The sequence below is a fragment of the Mauremys mutica genome, chromosome 1 (assembly GCF_020497125.1).
Source record: "Mauremys mutica isolate MM-2020 ecotype Southern chromosome 1, ASM2049712v1, whole genome shotgun sequence".
NCBI lineage: Eukaryota > Metazoa > Chordata > Testudines > Geoemydidae > Mauremys > Mauremys mutica.
In genome coordinates, this window is record NC_059072.1 from 371534560 (window position 1) to 371548981 (window position 14422).

Here is a 14422-nt window from a genome sequence, read left to right on the forward strand (position 1 = left end):
TCAATAAACCTCCTGTTTGACGCTGGCTGAGGGTCCCTGCAGGCTAGAGATCGAGGGCATTGCTCCCTCTGGGGGTGGGGTCCCTGGGGCCCAGAGCGAGGGGACTCTCTGAGGGGCCCAAGGCAGGGCCAGGCATGCGGGAGGCTCAGATGTACAGTCCCAGGAGGCAGGGGCCGGAGAGAGAGAGCCACCCTCGCAGGGGACTGTCACACTGAAAGGGGTTCCTTCCAGGGGCCATACGGAGCCAAGAGAGCCTGGGGCCGAGGAGCCTGTGACAGGGGGCACCGGTAGGGTAAAGATAAGGCCTTTGTCTGTAGCCATATTGCAAGGCATAAAGCCTCAGGCCTTCGGCTGCAGCCAGGTTAAAAAAAGCAGCAGCCATTAGCTGAGAAGCAGAAAGTCACATCCCCACAGTCCATCTAAAGGACATTGAAACCCTGGACTATCCGGCTGTTAAGAAGCAGACCCCGTCCTAATGGCCCCCACTAGCACCAGATAAGCTGGTTAAAGAAAACGTCGTTTGATAGCATCTGTCTGGCAAGAAATCACTTCTCAATGGTTGTGGGTGTGACACCCACATTTCTTCCTTGTTTTGTCATTATGGTCCCTGTCACAAAGAGTGGGGGAGTCAGGGCCCTGCACCCCCCACTTTCTGCGATTCACTGGGACTCTCAGCCAGCCAGCAAAACAGAGGTTTATTAGACGACAGGAACACAGTCCAAACCAGAGCTTGTAGGTACAGAAACCAGGATCCCTCAGTCTGGTCCATCTTGGGGAGCCCCAGGGAGCCCAGACCCAGGTTCTGGGCCTTCCCCCATCTCCCCAGCCAGCTCTGAACTAAAACGCCCGCAGCCATCTCCCACAGCCACCCCCCCCAGCCTTTGTCCAGTTTCCGGGGCAGAGGTGTCACCTGCCCTAGCCCCCTCCTGGCTCAGGTTACGAATGGCAGCCACCATTGTTTACATGCTGGCCATCAAGTATCATCCCCCAGTGAAGTCACCCCCTTATTTCCGATCCCCATCTTGTACTGGTGCAGTACCCCAGGGAAACGGAGGCATGCCCCTTGTTAGCAGAAGACAATAAACTAGTAAAACTCCCACACAACATTCCCAGGTCAATCCTCCCCTCTCCCTACTGCGTCACATCTCTCCCCACTTCGAGACTGAACTGAGCGGGGTCACTCTGCCCAGTGACCTGGGGAAGTTCGGGGCCCCCTCTCCAGGACAGCGCGTCCGCTATCAGGTTGGCACTTCCCTTCACATGGACCACGTCCATGTCATAGTCCTGCAGGAGCAGGCTCCACCTCAGGGGCTTGGTGGGTTAGCAGTGAGGGCCAGCAGCAGAGCTGCGGGGGACGGGGGCAGGGCTGGGCTAGCCGGGGGCTGCGGGTCAGGAGTGAGGGGCAGCGGCAGCACTGGGGGCAGCCCAGGACTGGGCTAGCAGGGGCTGTCGGTCGGGAGTGAGGGAGGGAGCCCAGGGCTGGGCTAGCAGGGGCTGCGTGTCGGTAGGGAGTGAGCCCAGGGCTGGGCTAGGAGGGGCTGCGGGTTGGAAGTGAGGGAGGGAGCCCAGGGCTGGGCTAGCAGGGGCTGTCGGTCGGGAGTGAGGGAGGGAGCCCAGGGCTGGGCTAGGAGGGGCTGCGGGTCAGGAGTGAAGGAGGGAGCCCAGGGCTGGGCTAGGAGGGGCTGCGGGTCAGGAGTGAAGGAGGGAGCCCAGGGCTGGCCTAGCAGGGGCTGTCGGTCGGGAGTGAGGGAGGGAGCCCAGGGCTGGGCTAGCAGGGGCTGCGTGTCGGTAGGGAGGGAGTCCAGGGCTGGGCTAGAAGGGGCTGCGGGTTGGAAGTGAGGGAGGGAGCCCAGGGCTGGGCTAGGAGGGGCTGCGTGTCGGTAGGGAGGGAGCTCAGGGCTGGGCTAGCAGGGGCTGCGGGTTGGAAGTGAGGGAGGGAGCCCAGGGCTGGGCTAGGAGGGGCTGTGGGTCAGGAGTGAGGGAGCCCAGGGCTGGGCTAGCAGGGGCTGCGTGTCGGTAGGGAGGGAGCCCAGGGCTGGGCTAGCAGGGGCTGTCGGTCGGGAGTGAGGGAGCCCAGGGCTGGGCTAGCAGGGGCTGCGGGTCGGTAGGGAGGGAGCCCAGGGCTGGGCTAGGAGGGGCTGGGGGTCTGTCTGGAGGGAGGGAGCCCAGGGCTGGGCTAGCAGGGGCTGCGGGTCGGAAGTGAGGGAGGGAGCCCAGGGCTGGGCTAGGAGGGGCTGTGGGTCGGGAGTGAGGGAGGGAGCCCAGGGCTGGGCTAGGAGGGGCTGCGTGTCGGTAGGGAGTGAGCCCAGGGCTGGGCTAGGAGGGGCTGTCGGTCGGGAGTGAGGGAGGGAGCCCAGGGCTGGGCTAGGAGGGGCTGCGGGTCGGAAGTGAGGGAGGGAGCTCAGGGCTGGGCTAGGAGGGGCTGCGGGTCGGAAGTGAGGGAGGGAGCCCAGGGCTGGGCTAGCAGGGGCTGCGGGTCGGGAGGGAGGGAGCCCAGGACTGGGCTAGCAGGGGCTGCGGGTCGGGAGGGAGGGAGCTCAGGGCTGGGCTAGCAGGGGCTGCGGGTTGGAAGTGAGGGAGGGAGCTCAGGGCTGGGCTAGGAGGGGCTGCGGGTCAGGAGTGAGGGAGGGAGCCCAGGGCTGGGCTAGGAGGGGCTGCGGGTCAGGAGTGAGGGAGGGAGCCCAGGGCTGGGCTAGCAGGGGCTGCGGGTCGGGAGGGAGGGAGCTCAGGGCTGGGCTAGGAAGGGCTGCGGGTTGGAAGTGAGGGAGGGAGCCCAGGGCTGGGCTAGGAGGGGCTGCGTGTCGGAAGTGAGGGAGGGAGCTCAGGGCTGGGCTAGCAGGGGCTGCGGGTCGGAAGTGAGGGAGGGAGCCCAGGGCTGGGCTAGGAGGGGCTGCGTGTCTGTAGGGAGGGAGCCCAGGGCTGGGCTAGCAGGGGCTGCGGGTCGGGAGGGAGGGAGCCCAGGGCTGGGCTAGCAGGGGCTGCGTGTCGGGAGGGAGGGAGCTCAGGGCTGGGCTAGCAGGGGCTGCGGGTCGGAAGTGAGGGAGGGAGCTCAGGGCTGGGCTAGGAGGGGCTGCGGGTCGGGAGGGAGGGAGCCCAGGGCTGGGCTAGCAGGGGCTGCGGGTCGGTAGGGAGGGAGCCCAGGGCTGGGCTAGGAGGGGCTGCGGGTCGGAAGTGAGGGAGGGAGCCCAGGGCTGGGCTAGGAGGGGCTGCGTGTCGGTAGGGAGGGAGCCCAGGGCTGGGCTAGGAGGGGCTGCAGGTCGGAAGTGAGGGAGGGAGCCCAGGGCTGGCCTAGCAGGGGCTGCGGGTCGGAAGTGAGGGAGGGAGCCCAGGGCTGGGCTAGCAGGGGCTGCGTGTAGGTAGGGAGGGAGCCCAGGGCTGGGCTAGCTGTGGGGAGGTGCCGGTCATTACCTTGCTGAAGGCGAGGCACCTCCATTCAGTGATCTGCTCGGAGATGGTCCGGAGCAGCCTCCAGACGTGCTCATGGGCTTCAATGAGCCCCCGGCTCCTGGCCACAAAGGAGACATCTGTCCGCTCCCCTGGGAAGAGCAAGGGCATGACGTTCACTCCGGAGGCCAGACAGCAGCACAGGGTGACCCAGCACTCCCGCTGCTGTTTGCTTTGCAGGCTCTCTCCTAGGTTGGAGGAGACCCCTGGGACACAGGGAGGTGAGGGGAGTCACAGGGGCATATCCCTGGGGATGCGAGGGTGTGTGCTCTGGGAAGTAACAGGGACAAGTAGGGAACCCTGGGGTTGTGTCCCCAGCAGATGCAGGACGGGACCCCATTGCTCTCATGCCTGTGAGGATCCTCTGGGAGCGGCACAGCTCAGCTACACGGGTGGCCATGGCCTGGAAGCGGCGGTGCAGCTCTCGCAGCTCTTGCTCCATTGCACGCGGGCTCTGGGAGGGGTCCAGGAACTTCCCTGTGGTGGCCGTGGTCAGCAACTCCTGCAGCTCCTGTCTGGCTCTCTGCAGCGAGTCTACGAGCTCAGCAATGATGCTGAGACGCCGTGAGACAATGAAGTCCGAGGCCTCCTGCTGCTGGTACACGAAGGCCTCCCAGGTGTCCAGGAGCTGGGGACAGAGGCAGACCCCAATCAGGGGGACAGCAGACTCATGCAGACACTACCCGGTGCTCTGGCGAGGCTTTGATTTCTACTATGAAGGCTAGAAAGATCCTGTGCTTTGGAAAGGCTGTTTTGGCTCCCAACAGGAAGTCTTGCAGGGCAGCAGAATCCAGTGTGGTTTGTTTTACTGGCTGGCTGAGAGTCACGTCTGACTGCAAAGTGGGGGTGCAGGACCCTGTGGCTTTCCCAGGACCCCGCTGGGGTGGGCTCGCTGTGGGAAGCACACGGAGGGGCAGAGGATGCTGAATGCTGCAAGGAGAGACCCAGGAGGTGAAGCCGTGTGAGCTTCTTGCCCTGAAAAAGTCTGCTCCAAGGGAGAGGAGGCTCCCCAAAGTCCTGCCTGGCTTGGTGGGGAGCAGTTCCAGAGCATCGCCCAGGACTCCGTGACAAGTACCTGGAATGCATGTATTCAGAGTAAAGAGAGAAAGGGCACACCATGTACCAGAAAAACAAGGTAGAAAGCTGAGCGGTTCAATCTAGTTTCACATGATGCACACAAGACCTTTCAACTTGTAAACAGGATGGGTATAAGAAGGATAGCTTCAGGAGTGTAACTCTGGAAGCAAACCTTCTGCATAAGGTGAATTTAACAATGCTGCATGAGACCATTTCATGGACACTGGTATCGTATTGAATCTTTCTTCCTGTATTATACTATTATGTTATTGACGTTTAGCAATAAAACCTGACTGACACTAGTTGTCTGGTCTCTTGACTCTATTTCATACTGTGTGCTCAAGCAATAGACTACATAGTTTATCACCAGAGCCTACCTCTTGCTCCCCTGGCCATGAAGCTATGAACTTGCCAGCTGGCCAGCACCAAGGAAAGATTCAACTACCAGCTCAGTAGGAGCAGAATGACAGTTGAATGTGCGTTTGGTACATTAGAGGGATGCTGGTGGGATTTACTCACTAGACTGGATCTCAGTGAGAAAAATATCCCAATCGTTACAGCTGCCTGCTGTGTCCTGCAAGACATCTGCGAGGCAAAGAGAGACAAGCTGCCAACAGGATGGAAGTGGAGCAGCTGTAGGCGGAGTATGAACAACCAGACGCAAGGGCTGTTACAAAAGCCCAGTGTGGAGCTGTCTATCTGAAAGAGCACTTCCAAATGAGCCACAGCAGTGGGCCTGGAGCCCTGGGTGCTGCTAAGCAGTGTGTTGTGGTTGCTGAATACTTGTAAACAGGAATGGGTATTTTCCTGAATCTACAAATGATGTGGTGCAGCTAGTACTGTTTGCTTTCAGTACCACTGTGTATCCCACAATATTTGTTGTGAACTAATAAAGATGATTTGATTCTCCAAAAACAGAATTTTAATAAGTGGGGGGAAAAGGGCAAAAAAACCGCTGTGAAAACCCACAGGCAAAGTAATACAAACGTTTAACATCAGTTAACAGAGTGGAACTTGAACACTGGAACGGTAAGAATAAGCTTTTCTATCTAGTTGAGAGCACCAATGTAATCTGTTGTGGCTACACACACCAACCGTGGTTCTCACAGGTCAGTGTATGGGAAGCTGTGGGTTTTTTGCTGTCCCCTGGTATGGAGTTGTAGGAGAAAGGATATGGCCCATGATGCCACGTGGTGTGTTGGGGGACGCAGGGAGCAGTCACCATGGAGTTCTCTAAGGATTGCAAAGGCTGGAGTGTCCAGGATTTATGGACCTGTAAATCAACCAAAGTTGGAAGCATTTGGATTTGCTGCCTCAGAAGACACATTGTGTCCCAGTGGATCTCCCTCTCCTTGTCCTGCTGGGACTCCGAGGCCTTTTTCCGTTTTCTCTTTCTCCATGCTGTCGGTCATTCACAGTCCGGTGGAGCACTGGCTTGCAGGATCTCTTGATGGATCACTTGATAAATTGCCCTGTTCTGTTTATTCCCTCTGAAGGGTCTGGCACCAGCCACTCTTGGCAGACAGGATACTAAGCTAGCTGGACCATTGGTCTGACCCAGTATGGCGGTTCTTACATTTTCTCTCTGAACACATCCTCCCTACTCCTCCTCTTTTTCCTCCTCATTAGGTCAGGTGTTCTGCAAGTGTACAGGGCGAACCCCTCAAGGCCACCATGCCAGAAGTTGCTAATAAAAACTCCTTTCCCTTAGTCCCATAAACAGTTTTCATAAGAAATGCTTATTGACACACTGGTTTTGGAGACCCTCGGCAGAGCACCGCTCTCCAGTCCCAGCCACAGGCCCACCGGGGGTGAGAGGAGGATGGCTGCTCTGTTGCATGAAGCTCTAACATCTTGGTCCCTATTCCACGGGTGTGAGTCTAGATTCACAGATTCCAAGGCCAGAAGAGACCATTGTGACCATCTAGGGCAATGGCATGGAATACTGGCACAGATGGTTTTAGCAGATCTCTCACCCCGAGGGGCACAAAAAGCACAGCTGCTACTGGTTTCCCAAGCTGCCCTGGTCTATATACCACTCGCCTGGTTTACTGCAATGGTGCCAGCCGAACTCGTTGCAGAGTGGCATGGGAAAGTGTCCTAGAGTGAAGGATGAAATAAGGCAGCCACCCCTAGAAGTTTTTAGGAGAGGATTGCAGAGTATCTACATGAACACTTCATCAAGATCTCTCCTCCCACTGCCTAACCCAACTTAGCTTAATGCCCACTCTGCTCCTTCCTCTCACATGAGTCGCAGGGTCCTGTCAGCTGGCACTGGTGGTGATACTGGGAAACTGGAGTGTCTATGGGAATTGTTTGTGTGACTTGTGGTTAGCCAGTGGGGTGAGACCAAAGTCCCTTTTGTCTGGCTGGTTTGGTGCCTTAGAGGTGGAAAAACATCTAGAACATGTTTCCCTCCTTTGCTTGTGAGAATGTAACGTGGGACTGTACCAAAAGCCTCAGCAAAATCAAGATATATCGCATCTGCTGCCGCTAAGGGATTGTACTCTATCCAGTAGGCCAATAACATTGTCAAAGAAGGAAATTAGGTTGATTTGGCATGATTTCTTCTTGACAAATCCATGCTGGCTATCCCTTATAACCTTATCATTCTCTAGGTGCTCACAATAATAATAATAATAATAATAATAATTAACAAATAATTTATTCCAGTACCGGTCTATAATTCCCCAGGTGCTCTTTGTTCCCCCTTTTAAAGTTAGGTACTATGTTTGCCCTTCTCCAGTCCTCTGGGACCTCATCCATCCTCCATGAGTTCTCAAAGATAATTGTTAATGGTTCCAAGATTGCTTCAGCCATTTCCTTAAGTACTCTAGGATGAATTTCATCAGGCCCTGATGACTTGAATATATCTAAACATTCTTTAACCTGTTCTTTCTCTATTTTGGCTTGTGTTCCTTCCTCCTTGTTGTTAATATTAATTGTGTTAAGTATCTGGTCACCATTAATCTTTTAAGTGAAGACTGAAACATGGAGACCTGGGAGAAGCGTCGGAATCTGTGGGGAGAATGGGCCATTACAGCAGGGATAAGGGAGACACAAGGCAGATTTGGGAGTGGGGGGGAATCAAATCAGTATCTTAGATGTTTATTTACTAATGCGAGAAGTATGGGGAATAAGCAAGTAGAACTTGAAATGCTACTAAATAAACACAACTATGACGTATTTCAGAGTGGTAGCCATGTTCAGCAAAACGAGGAGTACTTGAGGCACCTTAGAGACTAACAAATTTATTAGTTGGCATCATAGAGACTTGGTGGCATAATACACATGACTGGAATATTGGTATAGAAGGGTACAGCTTGCTCAGGAAGGACAGGCAGGGAAAAAAGGGAGGAGGTGTTGCCTTATATATCAAATATGTCTATACTTGGACTGAGGTTGAGACGGAAATAGGAGATAGACTTGTTGAAAGTCTCTGGATAAGGATAAAAGGAGTAAAAAACAAGGGTGATGTCATGCTAGGGGTCTACTACAGGCCACCTAACCAGGAAGAAGAGGTGGATGAGGCTTTTTTTAAACAACTAACAAAATCATCCAAAGCGCAGGACTTGGTGGTGATGGGGGACTTCAACTACCCAGACATCTGTTGGGAAAATAACACAGCAGGGCACAGATTATCCAACAAGTTCTTGGAGTGTATTGGAGACAATGTTTTATTTTAGAAGGTGGAGAAAGCTACTGAGGGAAGGCTGTTCTAGATTTGATTTTGACAAATAAGGAGGAACTGGTTGAGAATTTGAAATTTCCTTGGGTGAAGGTGATCACGAAATGGTAGAGTTCATGATTCTAAGGAATGGTAAGAGGAAGAACAGCACAATAAAGACAATGGATTTCAAGAAGGCAACTTTAGCAGACTCAGGGAGTTAGTAGGTAAGATCCCATGGGAAGCAAGTCTGAGGGGAAAAGCAGTTCAAGAGAACTGGCAGTTTTTCAGAGGAGACATTATTAAGGGCACAAGAGTAAACTGTCTCACTGCAAAGGAAAGAGGAATTATGGCAAGGGACCACCCTGGCTTAACCAGGAGATCTTCAATGATCTAAAAATCAAAAAAGTGTCCTACAAAAAGTGGAAACTCGGTCAAATTACAAAGGAGGAATATAAACAAATAATACAAGTATGTAGGGACAAAATTAGAAAGGCCAAGGCACAAAACAAGATCAAACTAGCTAGGGACATAAAAGGAAACAAGAAAACATTCCACAAATACATTAGAAGCAAGAGGAAGGCTAAGGACAGAGTAGGCCCGTTACTCAATGAGGGGGGAAAAACAATAACAGAAAATGTGGAAATGGCAGAGGTGCTAAATGACTTCTTTGGTTCGGTTTTCCCCAAGAAGGCTGGTGGCAATTGGACGCCTAACATAGTGAATGACAATGAAAATTAGGTAGGATCAGAAGATGCTAAAATAGGGATAGAACAAGTTAAAAGTTACTTAGACAAATTAGACGTCTTCAAGTCACCAGGGCCTGATGAAATGCATCCTAGAATACCCAAGGAGCTGACTGAGGACATAGCTGAGCCATTAGCGATTATCTTTGAGAAGTCATGGAAGACGGGAGAGATTCCAAAAGACTGGAAAAGGGCAAATCTAGTGCCCATCTCTAAAAAGGGAAATAAGGACAACCTGGGGAATTACAGACCAGTCAACTTAACTTCTGTACCTGGAGAGATAATGGAGCAAATAATTAAGCAATCATTTTGCAACACCAAGAAGATAGTAAGGTGATAAGCAACAGTCAGCATGGCTTTATCAAGAACAAATCGTGTCAAACCAATCTGATAGCTTTCTTTGACAGGGTAATAAGCCTTGTGGCTAGGGGGGAAGTGGTAGACTTCAGTAAAGCTTTTGATACTTTTGATACTTTTGATAAAGCTTTTGATACTGTCTCGCATGACCTTCTCATAAACAAACTAGAGAAATGCAACCTAGATGGAGCTACTATAAGGTGGCTGCAGAACTGGTTGGAAAGCCGTTCCCAGAGAGTAGTTATCAGTGGTTCACAGTCATGCTGGAGAGACATAACAAGTGGGGTCCTGCAGAGATCAGTTCTGGGTCCGGTTCCATTCAATATCTTATAAATAATTTAGATAATGGCACAGATCAGTGTTCTTCACTGCAAGGCCCGTGAGCCAGTGGTGGCTCCCATGGACCCTAAGTGCGTCTCCCTGTCAATCACACTCTCTGGCAGCGCAGTGGGGCTACAGCAAAGGCAGGCTCCCTGCCTGCCCCAGCCCCATGCCACTCTCGGAAGTGGCCAGCATGCCCCTGAGGGGAGCAGAGGTCTCAGCGCACTGCTCCTGCCTGCAAGCACCGCCCATGAAGCTCCCATTGGCTGAGAACGGGGAACTGTGGCCAATGGGAGTTGCGAGGGCAGTGCCTGTAGAGAGGGGAAGCGCGCAGAGCCACGTGCCCCCCCAGGGGCCACAGGGGCACATCGTCCCCTTCCAGGAGTGGCATGGGGCTGGGGCCACCTGAAGTAAGTGCCACCCCCTTGAATGGGAAGGCTCTGAATAGCTCTTCCATCACCCAACCTGCAGCCTCCCGGAGCCAGCACCCCATACCCCCTCCTGCACCTGAACACATTGCCCCAGCCCTGAGCCCCCTCCCACAGTCAGCCCCCAACACCCCCTCCTGTACCCCAAGCAATATTACCAATAAGGTAGTATTATCATTGTAGTAAGTGCAGGCCCTGATAAAGGCCCAGTATGAGGCCTGAGGCCTGAACTAAAGTAATGGTCAAGACTTTGCTAACATAAAGCAAAGTTAAGCTGTGAGCCAGAGGTAGGCCCTGCTCACAGAAGCTGGCACGGAAAGGGCTGATGCTGCATAAACATATATTCACCTAGCATACCGAAGTATAAACATAGCACTAGAACACACTATACTGAAACATTCCATAGATAATAAAAGGACAGGCCGACCCATCCCAATGACAGGGGCAAAAGGGTAAAATGATGGATAGAGTTGTTTTGATCGAACCAACATGTACAAGGTGAGAGGCGGCACCTTAATACGTAGAGGGGTTGTACCTTGCTACGTAGAAAGGTGGCCCCTCAATATGTCAGGTGTGATGTGTAACTTGTTTGTATCTGGGTATAAGAATGCATCCCTGGGGAGGTGTTTTTGTCCAGCCTAGGGGGCAGTGGAAATCCCGCCACTGACTGAGCTGAGTCCATTGTCAGGGAGTACATATGTACTGGCTAGCTGTATCGCAGCAGCACCTTGGACTACGTTTGCCAGGGAGCCGGAGGCTGTGCTTTTTTCGACAATAAACCTGGCCGACGTGCCTTCGTACCTTACTAGACTTTGTGGTTATTGGGGGGTCTCATCGGATCTGCTGTGTCAGCTATCTTCGAAGAGCTGGGGCAGCACACAGAGGGAACTCACGCACGCAGCCAAGTGATATCAACATTGGAGAGAGCAGAGCACCACACCGGTACAGCTCTGACAACAACCATATCAACCAACAAAGAACTCGGTATGTTCAACCATCTTTGTCGGGTTGATGTGGCTCTCACATTGAAGGTTTTTTGCCAAAGTGGCCCCCACTTCAAAAATAGTGAAAAGCACTGGCACAGAGAGTACACTTACAAAGTTTGCGGACGATACACCAAGCTAGGAGGGGATGCAAGTGCTTTGGAGGACAGGATTAAAAATCAAAATGATCTGGGCAAACTGGAGAAATGGTCTGAGGTAAACAGGATGAAGTTTAACAAAGACAAATGCAAAGTACTCCCCTTAGGAAGGAACAATCAGTTGCACACATACAAAATGGGAAATGACTGCCAAGGAAGGAGTATGGCAGAAAGGGATCTGGCGGTCACAGTGGACCACAACCTAAATTTGAGTCAACAGTATAATGCTGTTGCAAAAAAAGCAAACATCATTCTGGGATGTATTAGGAGAGTGTTCCTGAAAGCCCGAAGCCAGGTTCCAATGGCTTCCAGGCTTCCCCCCACGGTGACAACCCAGCACATTGGGGTTTAACGATTGTTACCTGCAAAGCAAGGTTTGGACTGGCACAGTCCTGAGGAGTTTGCTGCCGAGGCAGAGAAGCTGGTGTGTCAGAACATGTCCCACTCACAGGGTCCTAGAACCCAGCTCCAGCCCGAGCCTAAACATCTGTGCCACAATTAAACAGTCCCTTAGCCCAAGCCCCCTGGCCCATGTCAGCTGGCACAGGTCAGCTGCGGGTTTTTACCTGCAGTGTAGACATACCCACAGTGACTCAAAGTTCTGGGTGACTTGAGCAAAACATCACATTGGCAAAGTCAAATAGCATTTACACACTGCTTGCTATATGGCTGAGGTTCACACTCCAAGCACTAGATCTGTTTGCTTCTGGTGAGGAAATAGTACAAAAGGAATTTTAAAATGTGCAACAGCAGAAGGTGTTTGGAAGGTGGTGAGGTGATAGGGAATAGCCAGCATGGATTTGTAAAGAACAAATCATGTCAAACTAATCTGATAGCTTTCTTTGATAGGATAACTAGTCTTATGGATAAGGGAGAAGCGGTGGATGTGGTATACCTAGACTTCAGTAAGACATTTGATACGGTCTCGCATGATAGTCTTATCAATAAACTAGGCAAATACAACTTAGATGGGGCTACTATAAAGTGGGTGCATAACTGGCTGGATAACCGTACTCAGAGAGTAGTTATTAATGGTTCCCAATCCTGCTGGAAAGGCATAACAAGTGAGGTTCCGCAGGGGTCTGTTTTGGGACCGGCTCTGTTCAATATCTTCATCAATGACTTAGATATTGGCATAGAAAGTACACTTATTAAGTTTGCAGATGATACCAAACTGGGAGGGATTGCAACTGCTTTGGAGGACAGGGTCATAATTCAAAATGATCTGGACAAATTGGAGAAATGGTCTGAGGTAAACAGGATGAAGTTTAACAAAGACAAATACAAAGTGCTCCTCTTAGGAAGGAAAAATCAGTTTCACACATACAGAATGGGAAGAGACTGTCTAGGAAGGAGTACGGCAGAAAGGGATCTAGGGGTTATCGTGGACCACAAGCTAAATATGAGTCAACAGTGTGATGCTGTTGCAAAAAAAGCAAATGTGATTCTGGGATGCAATAAGGGCTGCATTTACAGGTGTGTTGTGAGCAAGACATGAGAAGTCATTCTTCCACTCTACTCTGCGCTGGTTAGGCCTCAACTGGAATATTGTGTTCAGTTCAGGGCACCACATTTCAAGAAAGATGTGGAGAAATTGGAGAGGGTCCAGAGAAGAGCAACAAGAATGATTAAAGGTCTTGAGAACATGACCTATGAAGGAAGGCTGAAAGAATTGGGTTTGTTTAGTTTGGAAAAGAGAAGACTGAGAGGGGACATGATAGCAGTTTTCAGATATCTAAAAGGGTGTCATAAGGAGGAGGGAGAAAACTTGTTCACCTTAGCCTCTAAGGATAGAACAAGAAGCAATCGGCTTAAACTGCAGCAACGGGGCTTTAGGTTGGACATTAGGAAAAAGTTCCTAATTGTCAGGTGGTTAAACACTGGAATAAATTGCCTAGGGAGGTTGTGGAATCTCCATCTCTGGAGATATTTAAGAGTAGGTTAGATAAATGTCTCTCAGGGATGGTCTAGACAGTATTTGGTCCTGCCATGAAATCTATAAAAACAAATGCCAAGTTAGAAATGGCCAGATTGGAGGCTGATCAGAAAGTCAAAGAATAGGAAGCTGCGAAAGCAGTATGTAAACACCAAGAATGGGAAGCCGGACTAAGCACACGGGCAAACCATGGAACTAAGAGAGAGAGAAGCCCAAGAAAGGGGGATGGGGTTGGGGGGGAGAGAGAGAGAGAGGCTTTATATCCTGGACATGATGGATGAGCATGGACAAATCCCACAACCCACAAGTACTCTCTCGTCCCAAGGAGACAAGCTATGCCCTGCATACAAAGAATCAGACTGTATCAAAGAATACCTCATACTAGAAAGACTCTGAGAGTTACATAAAGTCCCCACATTGGTTGCAGAGCTCTCAGATAAAACAATAAATATATTTAATGAATTGCCAATTGAACAGGCTTTTAAATATAATGAATTTTAAAAGGCTCTATTGCGAAGGTTTCACATTACCACTGAGGCATACAGGGTGACATATAGAAAACTCAAAAAAGGAGATAATATGGGTCATAGAGAATATGTTTATAAAATGTGTGATTTGATGAGGAAAGGGACTGAGAATTATGACTAATTATTTGACCTCTTTGCACATGAACATGTTCTGAACATAAGTTCTGAGGAGATCAGAGAAACAATTTGGAATAAATCTTTGGGTTGTGTAAAGACAGTTGCAGATCTGCCTGAGTCCTGTGAGCAAACCAGAGGGTGTACTGAGTGCAAGACACAGAAAGAGGGGCAGAGGCCCAGTGTAAAGGGGGAGCCCCGTTTTACCCTTGGGGAAAAAGGGGGCAGTTGTTACCACACGCACTCACCTCCCTAGCATCAATCCCATCCTGGGAATGACCCTGTACGAGCACAGTCTCAGAAGGTGTTTCACATGTAACTCCACTGAATACATAAGGGACAATTGCCCTAAAGAAAGGGCAATTTCTTTTGAGTACATCAGAAGCCAGAAAAGCACTCAAGGATGATAAGGCCATTGCGGAGAAACTAAATGAATTCTTTGCAACGGTCTTCACGGCTAAGGATGTGAGGGAGATTCCCAAACCTGAGCCATTCTTTTTAGGTGACAAATCTGAGGAACTATCCCAGACTGAGGTGTCATTAGTGGAGGTTTTGGAACAAATTGATAAACTAAACAGTAATAAGTCACCAGGACCAGATGGTATCCACCCAAGAGTTCTGAAGGAACTCAAATGTGAAATTGCAGAACTACTAACTGTGGTCT

At 51.2% G+C, this 14422-nt stretch overlaps 1 protein-coding gene across 16 annotated transcripts in view; it reads right to left on the reverse strand.

The window, feature by feature from the left end:
- The window catches only part of DNHD1 (dynein heavy chain domain 1), a 200898-nt gene that overhangs the window by 105871 nt on the left and 80605 nt on the right, over window positions 1–14422 (reverse strand). For all 16 annotated transcript variants that reach the window (XM_045025296.1, XM_045025318.1, XM_045025311.1 and 13 more), the window contains 2 exons: window positions 3796–4072; window positions 3409–3536 (listed from right to left, as the gene is read on the reverse strand). In XM_045025296.1, the coding sequence (XP_044881231.1) occupies window positions 3409–3536; window positions 3796–4072 (405 nt within the window). The remainder of the gene's footprint in view (window positions 1–3408; window positions 3537–3795; window positions 4073–14422) is intronic.